Source organism: Plasmodium brasilianum, chromosome 2, assembly GCF_023973825.1.
Source record: "Plasmodium brasilianum strain Bolivian I chromosome 2, whole genome shotgun sequence".
Lineage (NCBI taxonomy): Eukaryota > Apicomplexa > Aconoidasida > Haemosporida > Plasmodiidae > Plasmodium > Plasmodium brasilianum.
The window spans coordinates 853,029-875,135 of record NC_090115.1 but is presented as its reverse complement, the minus strand read 5'-3'; the positions used below and the strand labels follow the sequence as shown (position 1 = coordinate 875,135).

Sequence of the window (22,107 nt, the reverse complement as noted above, 5' to 3'; positions counted from 1 at the left end):
ACAATTAAATAATTTTTTAAAAAGTAAAATAAAAAAAAAATAAGTTCAATAAAATTTAATTGTATTAAATAATAAAATATTATTCCAATATTAATTATCTATGAAATGTTATTTTAAAAATTAATTCAAAAGGGTAAGCAAACAATGTATATTATAAGTATATACACATTTGCACATTATTTAATACAAATATATCGATAAATATCAAGAACAAAATAATCGTGAAAATTACATAATATTGACAGTTATATATATAAACTGATTTTGATATATATATGCAATAATATGTAAAAACAAATATATGTATATAATATAAACATATATACAAACATATATCTATAATATATATATGTGTATGTATGTTTTTTTTTTATTTTTTAAGTTTTTTTTTTTTTACTTAAAAATACAAAAAAAAAAGATTACAATAATCATTAAAAAAAACAAAATATTTATAAGATTTCTGTATTTAAATATTTATATATATTATGTTAATATATATATTAAATTTAAGGTTTCAGAATGATAACCTTTATGTAGATATTACAAAAACATATAAATATATTTAGTACAAAAAAATCTAAAAGCTCTAACTAGTTGTAGCGCGTTTAGGAGTTGCAGGTTTATTGGGGCCACGTTTGGTAGTAACAGGTTTAGTAGTAACAGGTTTAGTTGTAACAGGTTTAGTTGTGACAGGTTTAGTAGTAACAGGTTTAGTAGTAACAGGTTTAGTAGTAACAGGTTTAGTTGTAACAGATTTAGTAGTAACAGGTTTAGTTGTAACAGATTTAGTAGTAACAGGTTTAGTAGTAACAGGTATAGTAGTAACAGGTTTAGTAGTAACAGGTTTAGTTGTAACAGGTTTAGTTGTAACAGGTTTAGTTGTAACAGGTTTAGTAGTAATAGGTTTAGTAGTAATAGGTTTAGTTGTAACATGTTTTGCACTATCACGTTGCTTAATAGCAGTTTTAGTAGTAGAAGATATTCTGGTATCTAATTTTGTAGTATCCGGTTTGGCGGGCTCAGGTGGAGGAGTGTCCTTCTTCTCTTCGTCTTTTGACTTTTTTAAAAATGGAATTTTATCTCTGATTTTAAACTTAGAAAAAACTGATATTTTTAACAATTTTATTATAGCATAATATGCAAGGCCCAAAGCTATTGCAAATCCTATACCACCACCAGCATGACCTCCTGTGTATCCGCTACCAAGAGAGAATCCCAAAATTCCTCCTATTGCAAAAAATACGGATAAAATAATACTTAAAATTGCTTTCGTTGTATCACCTAATGAATGAAAGCAATTTTTAAGATTGCCAAATAATCCTTTCCCAATTTTGTTTTTTACTACCTTGTTTTCAAGTATTTTTCCTTGGATATTTGTTGGTAATTTGGTAACATTTCCTATTAAATCTTTTGGATTAGGAGTTTTATTGTAAATATTTTTAACATTAGTCATTACTGAATCTAATATCACTTCAGACTTTTTTTCAGTATCACTGGAAATTCCTTCTAATTTATCTGTTATACAATCTTTTATCGTATTTCCAATTTTTGGTATCATATCACTCTCAATTTTTTCAATTTGTCCTTTAATAGAATCTTTTAAATCATTAATTTTTGGTTTCATCCCAGCGTTAAAATCTTCAAATGTGTCAATTACAGTTAATTTCAAACTATCAATTGTTGGTTTCACTCCACATTCGATATTTGTTGATATTTTATCCATAATAGCTCCTTTTATTTCTTCAAAATTTGCTTTCACATTACCTGGTTCTATACCTCCTAATTTTTCTAATATGGTTTCCTTAATAAAATCTATTGGGGGTTTCCCTTCCTGATCCATAGTTTTTATTGTATTTGATATATTTTCTTTCAATATATCAAAGTTCTTTTTCATCCCTTCATTCGCAGATAAAACATGATCTAAAATATTTTCTTTTATTAACTCTAATGCTGGATTCCTTTCTAATTCAACCTCATTTATATTACTCATAATTATATTAGCAAAATTTCCCATATTTCCATTATTTTCATCTTCAACCATTTCATCTTTACTGTTTAATGATGTAATAGCAATATTATTACTACTTCGCACTGGCACCACTTGCAACTTATTTTTACTAAATGTATGTTCCTTATTATCATTATTACATTTATTTGGAACATTATTACTTTTATTTGGACGTTTTACTAATCCCTTTGTTTTTGCTGAATCATAATTTAACTCCATTGGGTTTCTATATAATGATTCAACATGTGCTAGTCTTTTACTTACATCATCGTTCTGAATATATTCATCATTAGTAATTCCATATGATGCAGATACATATGACGGAATTTTTTTTACAGGTTTATATGTAGGCACACAAGGTGCATTATTATTATATTGATTCCCAAATGAAGTACCTCTATAATTATTGTTATATCCCTTATTATCACCAGGTTTCATAAAGTAGGGTGCATTATATTTACCACTCCTTAGCACATCGGTATGTGCTAACAATCTGATAACTCTTATATCATCTATTATATTTGTGTCATTATAATTGTTCTTATCACCCCCTTGGTTGCAGTAGTATGTGCACTAAGAAAGGGTTATGAGAAAATAATGGTACAAATAAATATATGTGCATATATTTATATAATATATATACATATATTCATATTATATATGTAAATATATTCATATCATCTATATACATATATTCACATCATGTATATACATATATTCACATCATGTATATACATATATTCACATCATGTATATACATATATTCACATCATGTATATACATATATTCATATTATATATATACATATAGTCATATTATATATTTATATGCTTATCACAATGCATTTTTTATTTTGTAAAAAAATACAATAAAATAAAATAACATATTAATCCGTAAGAGATAATAAAATACATAAAAATTGTTAAAAAAAAAAGTGCTATTTTATTTATATGCATATAAATATACATATGTATACATATAAAATATATGTACATGCACGTATGTATATAATTATATCAAATAATATATATTACATTATTAGAACATCCTAGAATACTTATTATAAGGGAGTATAAACAAATTTTTGTAATAATATGCAATAAGTTTATTTTTCCTGTAACGTGATTTTTCATTAAACTTGGAAATGCTAAATGCATAAAATTACTAGTTAATTTTGTATTGGATATATCATGACTTATTCTGTTTATTAAAGTACCATATTTCTTCTTCTCCATCTTATATTTTTTTAGATTTAACAATTATAATTTATAAGACGAAACATAATTTTCATTAAATATGGCAAAACATTGAGAATAATTTTATATTTTATATTATGCTGTTACATATTTTAAAACCACTATTTTATTTTATACTATTTAAACGCGTTTTTATATATTATATTGTAATATATAATATTATATAAATTGAAGTGTATATATATATATATATATATATAATTTTGTTAAATAAAATAAACTATATTATACTAAATATATATATATATATATATGTCTTATCATCTATGCTTATGCTGTTTATATACAAATACATAATACAAATAATTAAATTAAACAGCCGTTGTTAGTAATATATGTAAGATATATATTATTTTATTTATTTATACCATCATAATTTTCTTGTCTGGAAAAAAGAAAATTTTTATTACTTTTTTAAAAATATAAAGTATAAAATTTAAAAATAACAAATAAAATATTATTATATATATAATTTAGAACCAATTAATTAATATGCTACTAATAATAAATACAGAAAAAACAGGTTTTCTCTCTAAATATCATACCTATTTATAATATTTTAATTATGCAATTACTTATATTACGTATTATTCTATATATATATTTATCAGTAAACAATTCATAACATGAATGGACTATCCGCTGCAAATTATGAATAAGTATGTGGTAACTACGTAATAATAATATATATATACAATTATATACAAATAATCTGTACGAAATATATTTTTTATATTTATATATAAAATATTTATAAATATATACATACATGTAATGTAATAAATACATATATGTATTAGATAAAATATATTTTGCCCATAGCTACCAAAAAATTACATGAACTTTATGGAATAAAAGAAAACTCATGATATTTATTTTTAATTTATAATTAAAAATTATCTTCAAAGTTTCAACGTATTATAAAATTTTAAATGATTAGCCCTGTTGCTAATATCTTTCTTTTATGCACATTCATAACAAATTTTATCAAATTAAAAAAAAATATATAGAAATGCTTAGAAAACAAAAAGGACAATAAAAAATTAACACAAAAATAATGTTATTAAACTCTTTTTAATGAAAAGAAATAAAAAAACAGAACTAATTAATGCAATAATAAAACAAAAAAAGAAGAAAAGAAAAGTAAAAAATATAATAAACAAAATTAAAATTAACACTTAAATATAAAATTATATATATAAATAAATTAGGTTAAAAATATTAATAAAAATAATAAAAATATACTGTTATTTTTCGTGCTTATATAAATATATAAGAAATTAAATTAAAATAAGAAATTAAATAGAGCTCTTAAATCCATATAATTAGATAATAAAAATGAAAAATGAAAAGATGCAATAAAAATAGTAAGAGGTATAAATTTAAGCTTACGTAAGTCTAAATGAAATGCAAACTTCAAGGTAACGGTAAATTATAAAATAGAATATAAATTTTAAAATAAACTTATAAATTAATATAAAAAATAACTTAAAATGTGAAATTATTTATATAAGCTTGAAAAGTTCTTGTTTTTTGTTATATATAAAATTACTATGTACGAATAAAATTTTTATGTTAATTATAGTATATGATAATTTTATATATTGCAGGAAAATTTTAAATAATAGTATGAAAATTTTTATTTAGTAATAATATTCCTTATAACAAATGTTGACTTACATATTTTGAGTAAAATATAGCAATATTAATATATATATATATATATATATATCTTATTGTACAATATGAAGGTAAAATGTTTAGTGTTTGTTTTAGAAATTATCGTTGTAAAGAAAATTTTTCATTATGAAATATATTTTGTTAAAAAAAATATATATATTATATAATCCCAAAAGATATATATATACTATTATTAAAGTCCTATACTATGTGCTACTTAGATATTGTACTTTATTTTTACCCATTTTTTATAATTAATAACATAAATAGCATTTTTTAATTTGTATTTATGTACGGAAAAATTGTTACATAAAATATAAGAATTATATGATAGATATTATTCTATTTAAAAAATGGTTAAGATATAAAAAAATTGAATATATTATAATATATATATGAATATTATATAGATAAAAGTGTGTATATGCGTTTTTGTTCGAATTGGTTGTTATAATATAGTATAATATTAGAAATGTAAGTTTAAAAAAATAAAAAAAGAAAAAACAAAAATATATTATTTTAAAGTAGTATATATTTTGTTATAATCTAAATGAAAATTTATATTTCATGTAAACTATGAATATGGTTAATGAATGTTACAAAACAATTATTTACTTAGTAATTTGTAATTGAAGTAATATATATATGTGTACATGTACATATTTGTATATATATTTATATATGGATAATTAGGAATTTTTTTTTAATTACTACTTATTCTATTTATGGTTGTTTTTATAGTTATGTTTCATGTTTGAAGAACTAATTTACTTTTAGTTTTATAACATTATGGTAATAAACATTAAAAACAATTTAATCCTTTAAGCATTATTTTTATAGTACGTTATTTAAAATGAAAATTAACATTTTTTGGTCACTACAAAAGCACAGAAAATTGGGAAAACTGAAACTTTTCAGAACCCTCCTTATATATACTAATTTTTTCAAGTATGTTCTTTTATATATATACAACTTTTTTTTTCTTTTTTTTGTTTGGTAAACGAGTTTTTAATTCGCTATTAATTTAACGATGCTTAATCCATTATTAAGGTCCTTTTTGGTATAAGCCTTTTTAGATATATTTTAAGATTACTTTTTAAAAATCTTTTAAAAAATTATACACAATTAATTATACGTTAGTTGTGAAATTCATATTTTATGAAAAATTTCATAAAAGTGAAATATTCGCAGTATAAAGATTTTTTATACAATATTTGTCTAAAATAAAAATAATTTAATTCGTATGAAAAAAATTATCATTTATCCCTATATATATTGTTGAAATTTGCATATATGTAATATTGTCTTCGAAATGCTTTTAAATATTTTTAGCCAACTACATTAATTTTAAGTCAATTTAAATATAACAAATTTTTTATAGGAAAATTTGGTTACACATGGGTTTTTAAAATTACCAAAATTTTAATGTTCTTATATTATTACTTTTGTTTTAATTGGAAAAATAAGAATGAAAAAATTTTACTTTAAAAAAAAAATTATATTACAAAAAATGTTTTAATAAAAGTGTTAGTTAAATTGTTTAACTGAAAATATGTCACCACAATTATAATAATTAAAATATAGTAGTAAAATTATATTAAAATTATAGTAAAATTATATTAAAATTATAGTAAAATTATATTAAAATTATAGTAAAATTATATTAATAAAATAATAATAGTAAATTTATACTAATAAAATTATATCATGTGTAAGTATATTATGGGTAACGTACTTTCAATATTAAGATTTTATTATTAAAAAATAAAAGAACCTAATAATAAAAATTTCCCTTAAGGGGGGTTGCTTGATTAAACTCCAAAATTTTAGTGTCATCAATTAAGAATACTATATATATAACGGATGAAAACGATAATTTTAATTTCTTTCATCTTTCATAAGTAAAATTGATGTAGAAAAAAAGTATTTGAAAGGGGAACAGAATAAAAAAAAAAATAATAAAAATAATAATATAGTATTTATCTAAAAAATATATAGTTTGCACATATACCTCAATACATACACAATGAGCTCACCATGTGTAAGGCAAAAAATATGGTGCAAAAAAAATAATTACTTTTTAACAAATAAAATTATATATAGAAATACGTAATACTTGTACCTAATTTGTATGCATATAAATATATGCATTTATAATGATAGAATTATAATAGAGATTAAGCTAATATGCAAAGTACAATTTTTTGGTTTTATATTACTTCTACAATAATACATTATTCACGAAGAATAAGTAATTAACGACATTTTGAAAAAAGGAGATATGTTTATATAATAACAAATAAACTTCTTGAAAAATAATATATATAAGTTTTCCACAAGTTCTAAATTTTTATTATACGTCTTCATTAATTCTATATTCAAAAAACAGTTGCAAAAAAATATAATAAAATATATTTTTGTTTTAAGTTGCCTAAAAAGTATGAGCTTTTTAATATTATATACTCTTATAATATATATAAGTAAAATAAAATTTTTAAAAATAAAGTAATATATATTTTCCTTTTTTTATGTTGACACTTCATTTACTTTCAGATTAAAAATATATATGCAATAACTACGAAGGGTAAGAATTAAGAAAATCCTTCTATTTCTTTTTCTATCTTTTTTCCTTTTGTAAAAATCATTTCATTTTCGATTTTCAAATGCTTTAAACATCCATTACTGTTATTAATTATTATTAGTCTCATATACACACATTTTATAAACGTACTTTGTAAAATTAATTGATAAACTTGTGTCTAATAACTTTTGCAAAGCCTGCGAAATTTTTTTAATTAATGCTTAAATTTATACTTTATTTTACCCTTTATTTTACCATTTTGTTTCTTATTCTTTTTTATTTTTTATTATATTTCTTGTTTTCTCCCTCTAATTTCTGGAAAAAAAATTCAAATTAGCCATTATGAATTTACGTAAAAGTATATATCATGTCAAGTGAAATTACTTCAATGTAATATCTTTATTAACATTGTTATCACTAGTTTCTTATCGCATTTACACATTATACATTTATATAAACACAAATAACTAGAAATCACCCCTTTCATTTGAACAATTATATATTTAAAACAAATAAAAAAAAAAAGTATTACTTTATTTTTGCGCTTAACTATATATAAAAGTTTTAAATTCTTAAATCACATATAATTTAATTAGCAAATGTTGTATCACTTATTTATAACTCCTAAAAAGAAAGATATTCGCCCACAATATAATAAAATAAAATAGGAATACTGTAATACTGCTAATCATTTCTAATAGGATGAATCAGATAAAACTTGCTATATAACTCTTATGAATTTTCTTTTTTTTTTTTTCGTAAAAAATTTCTATCTCTTAATAACAGTTCTTCAATAAAATTTATTTTTGATTTAAGGATTTATGAATTTATGTAAAAATAAAAGAAAAGTCCTTTCATATATAGTATTCACTTTAAAGTTTAAATATATATATTATTATATTGCACATTCTCATCATATGTTTAAATTAAAATTATCAACCAAAAAATTCATTTGAATTATAATATTATTATTTTAAATAATAAAATATAAAAATAACTTTCCATTCCTGTACATAAAAATGAAAGTGCTATTCCAGGACTTCAATTGCTATTTCATTCAAAATACCATTTCAATCAATGTGCTGTATGCATAACATACACAACATACATTTTATATTATACATATCAGTGTATATAAAAACATATAGACACGATATGTAAATACCTTTCTTTAAGTAATATATAGTATATATATAAGGTTACTCTTGGTATAAAATATTAGGTGTTAAATTAAATCCAAACACGGTAGAACGTACGTAATACAGAATTAGACTACGACAGTGCAGCGAATTATATAGCACAGTTTAGCAAAAAGGCATAATACAAAAAAGTAATAAAGTTGGAAAAAATTCATATATCAATTGACAAAATTACATATATAATATTTATTTTTTTTTCAGTATTGATTATAAGAACGTTTATATAAAAAAGTTCATGTTATCTTTGAAATCAATGGGTAGTTTATCCTTTTGTATGTATTCATTTCTAAAAGGCAATAAACATGTATATATATATATATATATACATATTACATATACATACTTATATATGGCTACATATATATTCAGTATTTGGTTTTAATTCCTATCCCATGTTAATATTAACTCATATTTTCTCCAAAAAATTAAAAAAAGGTTTTTTAATTTTCAGGAAAATTTTTTACGTTCTTTTCTCTTAAATATTAATATATATCCATTATATAACCCAATGGTATTTTTATGCATCACTAAAATAAAAAAATAAAAAATAGCATCATAAACATTTATATCTATTAAAAATACATGTAAAATAATAAACAGATAAATACTGCTTCTACCAATACGCATCCAACTGTAATGTGATTTCTTTTTGTAGCGAAATCTACCTAAAATAGATCAAGTCATATTTACACATTGGTTCCTATATATACATATATATATATGTGTGTATGTCTGTATCTCTACGTAAAACTTTAAAAAAGATTTTTGAATCCTCGTAACCAACCTTTACCGGATAATGTTGAATCAAAACTTTTTGCACATGATTTCAATCCTTCCTTTATGTGTTTACCAACTTCATTTAAATCATCTTTGGTTTGAGGTATACATTCACAAATTTTATCTAAACTTTCTCTTAAAGTATCTTCCACATATGGTGTAATTTCCTCGTCCATTTCAGTTAATTTTTGTGTTAAAGTGTCTTTTAAATCTTTAACCGCTGGTTTCACTTCATTTTCAATTTCATCTTTAACTTGTTTTCCAAAATCACTTATTCTACTTTTAATGTCAGTTTCACATTCCCCTAACACTTTTTTAAATACATCGTCAATTTTATTTTTCAACTCCTCGTCAATTTCTACTTTAAGTTTATCAGCAAATTCTGATACTTTTGGTTTTACTTGTGCTTCAAAATTTTTAAATTTTTCTTTTAATGAATCAATATTTGGTTTTACTTCTTCTTCCAAATTTTTCATTTTACCTGAGAATTTAGACAATTCAGGTATTACTTCTTTTTCAATGGTACTTATTTTTTCTTTTAAGTAATCCATTTTTGGTTTTACTTCTTTTTCAATATCTTTTCTTAAACATTCTTTTAATTCATCAAATTTGGGTCTCAATTCAACTTGTATGTCTTTAAATTTTGATGCTAAATCTTCCATTTTAGGTTTCACTTGAACTTCAAGTTCAGTCAAATATTTTTTGGTTATATCATCTATTCTTGGTTTTATTTCCTTTTGAATATCCTTTAATTTGTTCATCAATTCTTCCTTTACTTCTTCATATTTACTATGCATGTCCCATTCTGATTCTGATAATTTATCATAAACTTCTTCTGCAACGTCATCAACGGTTGGCAAATTCAACTCATCATTAGAATTTTCATCTTTGCTTACATCTTCATTATTTTCATCATCATAACATACCTCACACAATTCCTTTTCAAGCCCCTCTTCTAACTCTCTTAATTTTTCTTTAAATTCACAAAGTTTTGGTTTTATTTCCTTGTCAATATTATCCTTAATTTTTCCTGTCAATTCATCAATTTTGGGTTTTAATTCTTTTTCATAATTATCCTTTAATAATTGTGTAAATTCATCAATTTTCGGTATTATTTCGTTTCCCATTTGTTTTTCACATGAATCTGATAATCCATTTAATAGATCTTTAAAAACATTTTTTTCGGATCCATCTTCATTTGTTGATTCGGCTAATAATCTCTTACATTTTAAGTCAAATTCATTTTTTCTACAACACTTATTGCAAGAATTCTCATACGCACCCTATTAATAATATTCAAAATTTTTGGTAAAAATTCAATTTAGAAAAAAAGAAAAATATGTATGTATATATATTATTATATTATTAGCTATATATTTTTCATATTTCGGAGTCATTTTTTTTTTTTTTATTTATAAAAAAAAATTTAAATAAAAAGATAAAGCAACCCTAATTTATATATAAATATATATATACATCATTATTACGTAGATATAATATATATTAGGTATACGTGTTATGTATATTCATATATAAATTAGGTGTATATATTATATTAGGCATACATATTAAAAGCGTATATAATAACAATTAATGATTATATTTTATCTAATTATATCTTTTTCCTTACATTATTGGAACACTGCAATATATAAAGTAAGCATGAAAATGCGATAAATTTAGCAACACGTGATAAAGTATTCATCTTTTCCTTGGAATTATATTTTTTCAAGGTAGCCATTTTTCTAACGCAACTAATAATCTTTTACGGGCTTTTAAACTAAAATCTAATTTTTTTTTTTTCAAGCTTTTCCTAAATATTTGTAATATATATATTTTATTAATTTATTTATTACTATTATTATATATTTTTAAAATATATTTAAACATATATATAAACATTAAAATTACTTAAAATTTTAATATTTATTCTTCTAAAAAAAAAAAAAATTCAATTATAAAATATAATTAAAATTTCTTTTTTAATTTTTATTTCAAGCTTTTTTACATAATTATTATACATAGTATTATATATTTATTGTAAATTAGCAATTAATTGAAAAAGTTAAATTAATATTTTTTTCAAAATTAAAAAAATTGCCTTTTTTACATACGTGATATATTTTGCTATAATTTGAACATACTTTATCTACAGTATAACCTAATATATAAAATTATTATTTAGGAAAAAAAAATAAAATACGGTCTTAAGAATAAGTTTCTAGTATTTTTAAAAAGCATGCATGTTCTCAATATATAAAATAAAAAAAAGGTACATAAAAAAAATATGGGCTAAATTTTTTTAAAAAATAATTTTAAATGTTTGCTTTTGTTGTTTATTAAAAATAAAAAGCAACAAAATTGTTGTTTAATATATTAAGTTTATTTAGTATTCATAACATATACGTAAAAACTGTAACATTCACAGTATTTTCTTTATAATTAGGTTGATACGTATGTATACGTATTTATATACATTTTTTTTTTTTTATGTTACTAATATATAATGCATTAATTTTGTTATGACAGAAAGCGCGCATAATTATTTATCTAATAAAATCAGATAAAATATTTTTTTTTTTACAAATAATTAGGCAATAGTTATTGTTTGTGTATATATATGTATAGTTAATAATAATTCGCTTAACATTGTATTTACGGATAAGTACATTTTTAAATATATATTGATTTATGAGAGTAAAAAGAGCAATGTTTCCTTATTCATACTGTGGGAATAATTTTTAATTATTAGGTTAAGCAATGCTATTTTTTAGATTTTTTTTTGTGCGTGTAATATATATAACAACGTGAACAAAATTAATTATAACATATTGAATAATATATATATATATGTTGGCAGTTCTATTTTACTAGTTACCGTTCAGATGAAAAATTTTAAATAATAAAAAAAATTATTGCATACAGAAAAATTGTATGGAACGAATTTATATGTAAATTAAGAGAATTTTATTATAAAACAATTACAAAAAAAGAAAATATAGTTGTGTTTATATAAAATAATTTTATCAAAAAACAAAAAAAAAATTAAAAAAAATGAAAGTTGAAAAAAAAATTTTTAAATAAAGGTGAAAATTTAAAGAAAAAAGAAAAAATAAGAAAAATAAATGTTATATCACAATACCTCAAGGTTGCTTAAACTGTATATTTAGTAATAATAATTTAGAAGGGGGGGAATACTGAGTTTTTTATATAAATAAAAAATAATTGAAGTCGTGCAATATATTTGTTAATTTTATAAAATTATATAATAAAATTTACTGTGATTTTGGGTAAATTAAAAAGTGTAGGTATATTAAATTCACATTCCTTATTTAACAGTATTATGATAAATTAAAACTTTAATTCTTAGATTTTCACCAATTATTAACCGTTATATATATTATTATTTATATACATATGTAAAATGTCTACATAAGTCCGTAAGCATTACTAAAATGAGCAAGTGCTACATGGCATACGAAATGTTGAATAGCTTTTTTATTACAACAAATATTTTAGTATGCGCATTTTCTCTTAATACATTGTTTAGGTAAAAACGAAAGCGCCCAAAGCATTTTTATACATAAGCTATTAACAAAACATATAAAAAAAAAAAAATATATATATATATATATAAATTCTATATTATGTATGTAGTATTTTATAATTTATAAAATTAGAATACTTGGGATACTGTTATTTTTATTTTATTTTATTTTACCCTTTTACAATATGTTCAGTTATTCTTTTCTTTTTTTTTTACCCGTATTACATAGCGTAATAAATGAATGTTGATGTTAATATGATGCTATTGTATTGCATGCCTATTCTAATAGTGATTTTTTTTTTTTTAAATATAAAAGTAGAAATAGAAATTGCACCTTTTTATTATAATATTTCATGTGCCTTCGCAATAGTCTTAACGATATAAATAAAACAGTATTTTTCAAATCCCATTTTTATTAGAGGTATTATTTTTTTAATAAGCATATGTATGCGTATGACACAGTAGGACTCATATATTTTTTGTTATAAGTTTATTGATATTCCGGTATTTTTAATTCATAAAATTCTCAATGATTAGGTTACTTGTTATTTTTTTTGGAGGTTAGTAGGTATATTAAATAATTAAAACAACTGCAACTATGTGCAGTGCTACAATAATATATACATAAGTATATATGTGTGTGTGTATGTATGTATGCGCACGTAAATGTATTTGCATATATATGTTTGTACCTTTCTAATACCATAAAAGACATTTTTTACTCTTTCGGTTTAATAAAAATAATGTATGTTCGAAATAAAGTTAACAATGACAGTAGTAGGAATGCTAAAAAGTAAATCCAAAATATCAATAAAACAAATCTGTAGTCTAACAGAAAAACAGTTTAATATGTAAAGAAGAACAGAACCATCTTGTGAAAATATTACAAATAATAACTTCATAAAATGTGCTAAAAAGAAAAAAAAAAAAAAAAAATAGATACATATACATATATATATTTTAATATATAATGCAAAAAATAAAGGAAAAAAGTACCTCCATTTTACTACCTTGTGAGATGTTATAATGTACAACAATTCACTCGATATTTACGTTTCATATGTATTTATTGATAAAAACTTAACCAAAAAATTAATGCCTTACTACTTCCTGTTATTATGCCCATTACGTTAATATGACTTTTTGTAGAGAATTTTTTTTTTTGTTGTACTTTTTTAATTATATTTTGTATGTTCCATGTATAACATCTAAAAGGGAATTATTGTCAGGTGTTCCCTTGAGTGATAAAGAAATAAATAAACTTTTGTCTATTAATACTATACATAATTTAAAGGAATATATTACCTTTATTAAGTTTAAGTATGCAATGACAAAAAAAGCTAGTGTACATTTTAAAAATATTACTACCGAGAAGAAGCAAATTCTATTAGAGACTAAAGATGATTTAGTTAATGTTCTGAGAGAGAACTCAGAAAAAAATAATAAATCCCCTTTGTCAGAATTTTATATTCTAGATATAGCTGAATACATTATTAATGATTTATATGAAACAAATGAGCCAAAACGAGTAGAGCAAGAAGTGTATAACGAAATATGTGCTTCTTATAGGGACGACTACTATGAATACAGGGATAGACAATTTGATGCAGCTTTTGAAAATATGCATAGTAATTGGGCTAACAATAAATTAACACAAAATATGGATCCTCAGTGGAAAAAGGAAAAATGGACTATTTGGGTTCATTATTTTAGTGATATCTTAAATACACTAAGACACAAGGACGACCTACTTCATACATCCATTCTTCATTTAAAAACAATATCAAATTCGTGCAAAGAAGTTTACAGTTCTTTAAAATATTCTTTAATAGATACATATAAAACACCTTTTCTATCTGAGTATAATAAATTTCTTCAATCGTCCATTGATAAGTGGACAGCACAAACGGAAAAACTTGCAAAGCAAAAGAATGAGAAAGATAAAGAAGCGTTTAAGGGGCTAAATCAACGCCAGTGAACAAAATTGGCTGTAGGCGTTATAAGAAAAAAAAGAAACCCCAGAAAAGTTGTTATGCAGTCAAGAGGTGATTTATTTGGGGCTCCGCCTGTACATTAACACATACATATATATATACACCTATATAGATATATATGGTGCACTAATATATCAGCGTGCAGGCAAAAATGGGGATCAAAATACTTTATAAAATAAGAAGCAAAATTTTTTTAGTAGACAAAGAAAAGATATGAAATCTATTGAAAATATCATCTAGTTTATGTATTATGATTCCAATGGTTTATATACAAAATAGTTTTTTTCTCTTAAAAAAATTTAAGTGATTAATCTATGAATCATATTATTGCTGTGTTAATTCTTTTTTTTTTTTTTAAGCATAAAACGGATTCATCTTTTTATAACTTTAATTTTTTAGTAAACAAACAAAAAAAATATATATTAAAAAAACCCATTCTTTTTTGTTAATACATATATATTACTATGTTGTGTGCATTTCTAATTTGATTCATGCATAACATTTTTATTAATTATATAATACATTTTTAATTAAAATTTTCGTAAACTTTTTCACTACAAAATAATTATAGTCACACCTTTGACACTTCAATATTTAATGCGTACTATTTTTATCTCAGCCCTCCACAGATATAAATATAATTTGAGGTTAAAGCAAAAAAAATATTCGTCGGTAATAATTATTTCTCCCTTCAGCCTCTGTTATTATTTTAATGCTAAGTATAGGGAACAAAGAGTTTTATCTCATTAAGATTAACATATATATATCCCAGCACATTCACATAGGTATTAATACAACGTTCACTAATTTTTTGCTCTTGGTACCCACCAAATTAATGGTATATAAACTGAGGGCCCATTTAAGTATATCCATTTCCTTCTAAATTTGGAAAATATTACTTCTATTATTTTCTTTCAGATACAAAAACAATAAAGTTAAATTTAATGAAAAAAAATAAAATAAAAAACAAAATCAAAACATTACTAAAAAAATTAAAAAGTCGGTTGAACAATTAATTAAAAAAAACAAAAAAAAATCCTAAATAGTTTTATTGACAAATATACAAAAAAATATGTACAGAAAAATGATACATTGAAAAATCATATTAACAAAACATATCTATGTTCATTTGATCCTTGTACAACTATTTATGATCTATAATATATTTATGCTTGTAATGACTTGCTACCTATGATATTATTCATAGTACGTTATTTGCTCCCCTGAATTTGTAATTGGTCTCCTTTTTAATTATCATTTTCTGTCATTTTTTTTTTTTTTTTTTCTCCTAAATCTCAGTTAACATATTGTATAATTTGTTAAGCACTGTGGTTAGCTAAAATAAATACCCTTAAACTTTTATCTTCCAACTTTATGGTTTACATAGTAAGGCTTCCTCCATCAATATTCGCTAACCTATGACTAATTGAAATAAAACCTAGACCCTTACGAATGAAATTCTGTGTTACGAAAAGTAAAAATTAATTGTTTTATAAACCGTGCACAATAACTATTTTTCGTGTAAAGTGTTAATAGTAAATATATGAAAAATATAAATGGGGCAAAGAAGAGCCTCACAACTACATTGCATATATAAGTACGTAAATACATATATGTATAAAAATACAAATATATATATATATATACACGCGTATACACATGCATTTAAATTTAATCTAAAAACCCTCAACTAATCCCTTACTACTAAAAGGGCATAGAAAGAAATAAAAAGAACTAAAAAGATGTAAAATCTGCCTTCCATGTACGTATTATTTCTCATTCTACTCTTTAATTCTATATCTTTTCTATCTGAATTTAAAATATTTTGTTCACTTAAAAACAAATTACTTTTTTCCTCCTGTACCATATTATAGTTACTGTATAAAGATGTATTAGGAATGTCCACCATTTTGTTATCTTTTACTTTGATCTGCTTTCCATTTTGAAAAAATTGTTTATCTTTTAGAAACCTACCATTTATATCATCTAATTCCATTCTTCATGAAAGTATATTTTATTTTTACAAAAAAATGCACCAAATTATTATTTTTTTTTTTTTTCGTATATAATTATAAAATATATACGTTTTCACAGTTTTGCATTAGTTACTTTTTCGAAGTTATCAAATATATTTACAAAATTTACAGATAATAATCAAATGATAATTATAATTTTACATAAAAAAAACAATACTATAAAAAAAAAAAAATTACCAAATAAGCTAAAAAAATGAAAAAGTGTGCTGTGTCATTTTATAATAATAACTTCATATCAGCTTCATTAGGTGGAGGCTGCTTTTTAAATGTGTTTTTAAATTAAAAAATGTACAATCTATTATAAAAAAAACTATAAAATATAAAATTATTCTAAATAAATAACAACTATATACAGTGCCAAATATCAACTGCTATACGAAAAATTAAATTTTTAAAACTTTAACTTTTTCGTGTTTCATAACAAATTAAAAAAAAGCAGAAACCACGCAAGTGATGGAAGAATTATATATGCTTACTGAAAAAAAAATAGTAAATAAAATATAAGAAAATAAATAAACAAAAATAAATAACAGAATAAAAATTTTCTGTACTTTTGTAAAATTTTAGTATATTTATATAAGTTATATTTTCAAACATATTAAATTTTTTCGTTCGTCTGTTGCATCCTTTGTGCAGTTTATTTAAATTAATAAGATATGGTATATATAAAGAAAAACAAAAAAACAAAAATTCAAAATAGGGTGTTTCATCAAAATGATGAAAACACATTTATAACAAAATGGTAATATATTGGGAGGACTTTTTAAATATAATATTTTATTATTTAAAAATAATAAAAAATAGGTTCTAATATGGTAAACACAAATATTACATACAACTCAGAACAACAATAATAAAAAAAGTTGTAGCATGGCCAAGCATGAAAAAAAAAAAAGTATTTAATAAAAAATCTGCTTGATAGTATTTATTTCTATCTGTACATTATGTTATAATAGTAGGTTAAAATGATTATTAATAAAAAAATAGACTTTCTTACTTTATATTTAAATATATATATATAGAACAATTGTGAGAGCAAAAAATTGAAAAAAACTTTTATAAAGAACTTTTTTTGTGGTTCTTTTTAATTTTATTTTTTAATCTATTAAACAGTACTTACCATACCCTTTTTTTATGTCTTTTTAATTTCTTTTTTATCTTTATTACTTCTAAATTATATATTATTTTAGGAGTATATAAAAATTTTTGCAACCAAACAAATCTACGCTTCGAACCATTCATATGTATACGTACTTATAAACATATGTAACATTTGAGTTCTTATATTTATAAAGCAGTTAAGTATTATATACAACAAACTTAATACACAGTAACATATGCATAATTATATCATTATAATATAAGCACACTCTTCGGCAATGTATAATTACTTTATATTTACTTTCAGAAAAGTTATGCCCTTCCTACACTTCGACATATCATGTATAGTCATTATTCATGTCATATATTTTTTATTATTAAATAAAAAAAATTATAAAAAATGCCCATCACTACTTATTGAGTAAACAGTAGTACAAAAATACACGAATTAAAGCAAACATCTTTAATGCTTTATTAAGTAAATCACGCAAAAGTACAAAATATAGTAAACCGCGCAGTTTTAAATAAAGTAATACTCTCTTTTACAGTTCTGAAATTACTTAGTTCCTAAACGGTAAAATACGTAGTGCAAAATAAACTAAGCATTTAAAAAATTGTGAAATGTGCAAATTAATTTAGCGTATCTTTTGAAAACCATTTAGCTGATTTATATTCACTAAAGGAGGATTGATATATCTGCAAACGAATTCACACTAAAACTATACATAATAGAACAAACAAAATATGCAACAGTTTCTTATTATAAAAAAATAAGAAAAAACTGAAGGGAAATTTTTGGTTGGGCTAAATGTTGAAAGACCATTTCCTTCCATAATAGTTATATGATAAAAATAGCATAAAATTAATTTTAAGGTTGAGAAAAAAAAGAAAAAATTGCAAAGACTTTTTAAAAAGGCCTTATAAAATTGTTATAAATTTAGAAAAACAATTAATTACCTATTCATATAATTTCTAAGTGCAATATTAACATAGTACAATTCTTCTCTTTTTTATCCTTTTCATCCTTCTCTTTTTTGTTTTTCCGTTTCTATGACTTTATTTTTTTTACTTTTTTAAGCACTAAAAAAGGATCTTAAAAAAGGAATTCAATAAAATTTTTTAAAATTTTCAGCTTAGCTTTTTTGCGAATAACGTATATCATACGAAAATTTTTTTTTCTCGTACAGTTAACATTAAATAGCTTAGAATAAAAGAGTTTGAAAGAGAGAATTTATTTAAACATTACTATCACTAAAGCGATCGTACATGGGTATATATATATGTATTACATGTAATCATATTTACTTGCTCAAGATACTTAGTGTTTAACAAGAATTAAGGAGGCTTATGTAAATTTAGTATAAAATGAAGAGAGTGTTTTCTTTAGAATATGACTAATAAAAACAGCACTGCACTTTTTAATCTTTAAGAAAAAATCATATTTTTATTAAAACAAAAATAGAGAGAATATTTTTCTTTATAAAATATACGAACTGTAACTGTGATTTGTGAAAAGCTGCATAAAGAATGCAGGACAATCTTTACTCAAATTATTTTTTAAAAAAAATTCACTGTCATTTATTATTATATTTTCTTAATTTTAATTACTTAAAAATTAATATAAAAATGGGATATTTCTTTAAAATATCTTTTGGAAAAAAGGGAAAAAAATAAAATAAAAATTAAAAATGGGGAGATGAAAAAATGGTATAACATTTTATTCTTATGTGAATAAATATTAAAAATTATTGTACAAAACTTAAACTTACAATTTTAAGGTGGCAATATAAAAACATACTATTGCCACCTTAGCACAGTGGCAGTGCGTTGGTCTTGTAAACCAAAGGTCGGGAGTTCGATCCTCCCAGGTGGCTATTTTTCTTTCAAAATAAACAAATAAAAAAACTATTTATTTAAAATAAAAAAAGAATACATATAATTATATTTATGTTAGGTAAAATTTAAAAATTCGAAAATTTACAAAAATAATATTTACAAAAATAATAATATATAAATAGTAAAAAAATTTTAATTTTTACATAAAAAATATATTATATACAAATTTTAGTTAAGCCAAGAGTTGTGTGAAAATGAAAATAATTTCTCCATTTATATAAACATATTAAAATTAAAGATATTTATTTTTAATATTCAGTTGTAATAGTAGAGATTTTTTTTTGATACTAAATATGTTTATTTTTTTTAAATAACCTTTTTCTCAAATGTGTAACTCTTCAATTAACATTTTAAATTATAATTTTAAGCACATGCTAACGTATTCCAAAAAAACATATATATATATATATATATATATATGTACCTTTAACCTTCACAATTGATAAGAATTATTTTGTATTTATGTATATACGATATACTATTGTATGTACACTGTTTTAATCAGGTACATAAAAGGAAATATTTAGATAGATCTTGCTATCACTACGCAAGGAAATTCATTTTTACATAAAACTTATTCTAATTTTAAAAAGTCCATATTTCATATGCTTTGTAAATATTTGAACATTTTTAATTCAAACCATAAAATTATACATATATATGAATATATGTATATATTTATAATATACTATTTTAAGTAAATGTTTTAAAAATTATAAATCTTGCTTTGTCCAATATTTAACGAAATTTTTATTATAAAATATAAAAAAAAATGCTAAATGTAAGTACCATGATTTTTTTTTATAAATTATTAAAGAATTATGAAGTTAAAACAAATAAAAAAAAAATAATTCTACCTTTAAACCATTTTTAATTTTTGGTTTTATAACCTTTTTTTCATATATTAATAGAAGTGCATAATGTTATAACAATTTTGCTTTCTTTTAAAGTATAAAAAATAATTAAACTTCAAATATTTAATTATAAATGTCAGCACTATTGTTATAATAAAAAATAGAAACAAAAAAGTTACGGACACCGAGGATCGAACTCGGGATCTCCTGCGTGTAAAGCAGGCGTCATAGCCACTAGACCATGCCCGCTTAATTAGTATTAAGTTCCTTCAGTTTTATCTTCCCCTTTTATTCATATAATAAAGATTTCACTTCTTTCCCTACAGATACGTATACTTATATATATATATATATACATATATGTGTATGTATACTTATACATACCTTTATTATAATTTACATTTTTAAAAAATTCATTCCTTTTTACATACATGAATTCATTATTTATATAAATTTTTTTCGAGTATGGTGAAATATTGTTTTAGAGAAGAATAAGGATTCTTTTTCAATAGTAGAGTTACTTTCATAACTGAATTGAATAAATTTAATTTACAAGCGAAACCATCAACAGATATTATATAATTTACTTTCTACTATCCTATGGTCCCATAAATGTTACATGTTAGTAATTGTACACGAAAAAAAATATTATTCTGTACTGCCAGAAATACTTTTTTATTAAAAATAATATATTTTTCAGGAGAAAATGGGAAAAATATGCATATTTCCTTTGAGGCGTAATTGCTGGTGGGGTTAAAAAAATATTTTGCCGTTATAATAACACTAAAAAAAAATGTAATAAAAAAAAAAAAAAAAATAGTAGGTATTATAGGAATAATTTTGTAATATTTTCCTGATCTTTTGTGATAGTTTTTAATATCTTGAAAGTTATATTTTTGAATTTCCATTTTTTCTGTAAAATTTATGTATAAATTACTCACGCACAAAATTGTCATCCTTTTCACTTTTTTTTTTTTTTTATATAATAATTATCATATTAGTATATGTTGTATATATACATATATGTATAAATGTAAGTTTACGTATATATATTATATAGCACTAAATCAACAATAATTAGGGCATTTTAGCTTAAGACAATTATGCGTTTTAAATGCTTACAGGGCATGCTACATATAAATCTATCACTATCAAATTTCATTTGGATACTATTATAA

The 22,107-nt window shown here is 21.8% G+C and overlaps 4 protein-coding genes across 4 annotated transcripts; 1 reads left to right on the top strand and 3 right to left on the bottom strand.

The window, feature by feature from the left end:
* Positions 1-586: 586 nt before the first annotated feature.
* Positions 587-3,243, bottom strand: MKS88_000773 (uncharacterized protein; the record flags this gene model as incomplete). Its single annotated transcript, XM_067219047.1, has 2 exons — positions 587-2,581; positions 3,043-3,243. 2 exons carry the CDS (start codon positions 3,241-3,243, stop codon positions 587-589), a joined length of 2,196 nt encoding a protein of 731 aa, XP_067075555.1.
* Positions 3,244-9,476: 6,233 nt separating this feature from the next.
* MKS88_000772 (uncharacterized protein) lies at positions 9,477-11,242 on the bottom strand (the record flags this gene model as incomplete). Its single annotated transcript, XM_067219036.1, has 2 exons — positions 9,477-10,784; positions 11,132-11,242. The coding sequence occupies 2 exons, from the start codon at positions 11,240-11,242 to the stop codon at positions 9,477-9,479; spliced, it is 1,419 nt and encodes a 472-aa protein (XP_067075554.1).
* A 2,549-nt stretch (positions 11,243-13,791) lies between these two features.
* On the top strand, positions 13,792-15,026 carry MKS88_000771 (uncharacterized protein; the record flags this gene model as incomplete). The annotated part of the gene is made up of 2 exons (XM_067219025.1): positions 13,792-13,841; positions 14,264-15,026. The coding sequence occupies 2 exons, from the start codon at positions 13,792-13,794 to the stop codon at positions 15,024-15,026; spliced, it is 813 nt and encodes a 270-aa protein (XP_067075553.1).
* Positions 15,027-16,732: 1,706 nt separating this feature from the next.
* MKS88_000770 (uncharacterized protein) lies at positions 16,733-17,038 on the bottom strand (the record flags this gene model as incomplete). Its single annotated transcript, XM_067219015.1, has 1 exon — positions 16,733-17,038. One exon carries the CDS (start codon positions 17,036-17,038, stop codon positions 16,733-16,735), a length of 306 nt encoding a protein of 101 aa, XP_067075552.1.
* Between the last annotated feature and the right edge of the window lie 5,069 nt (positions 17,039-22,107).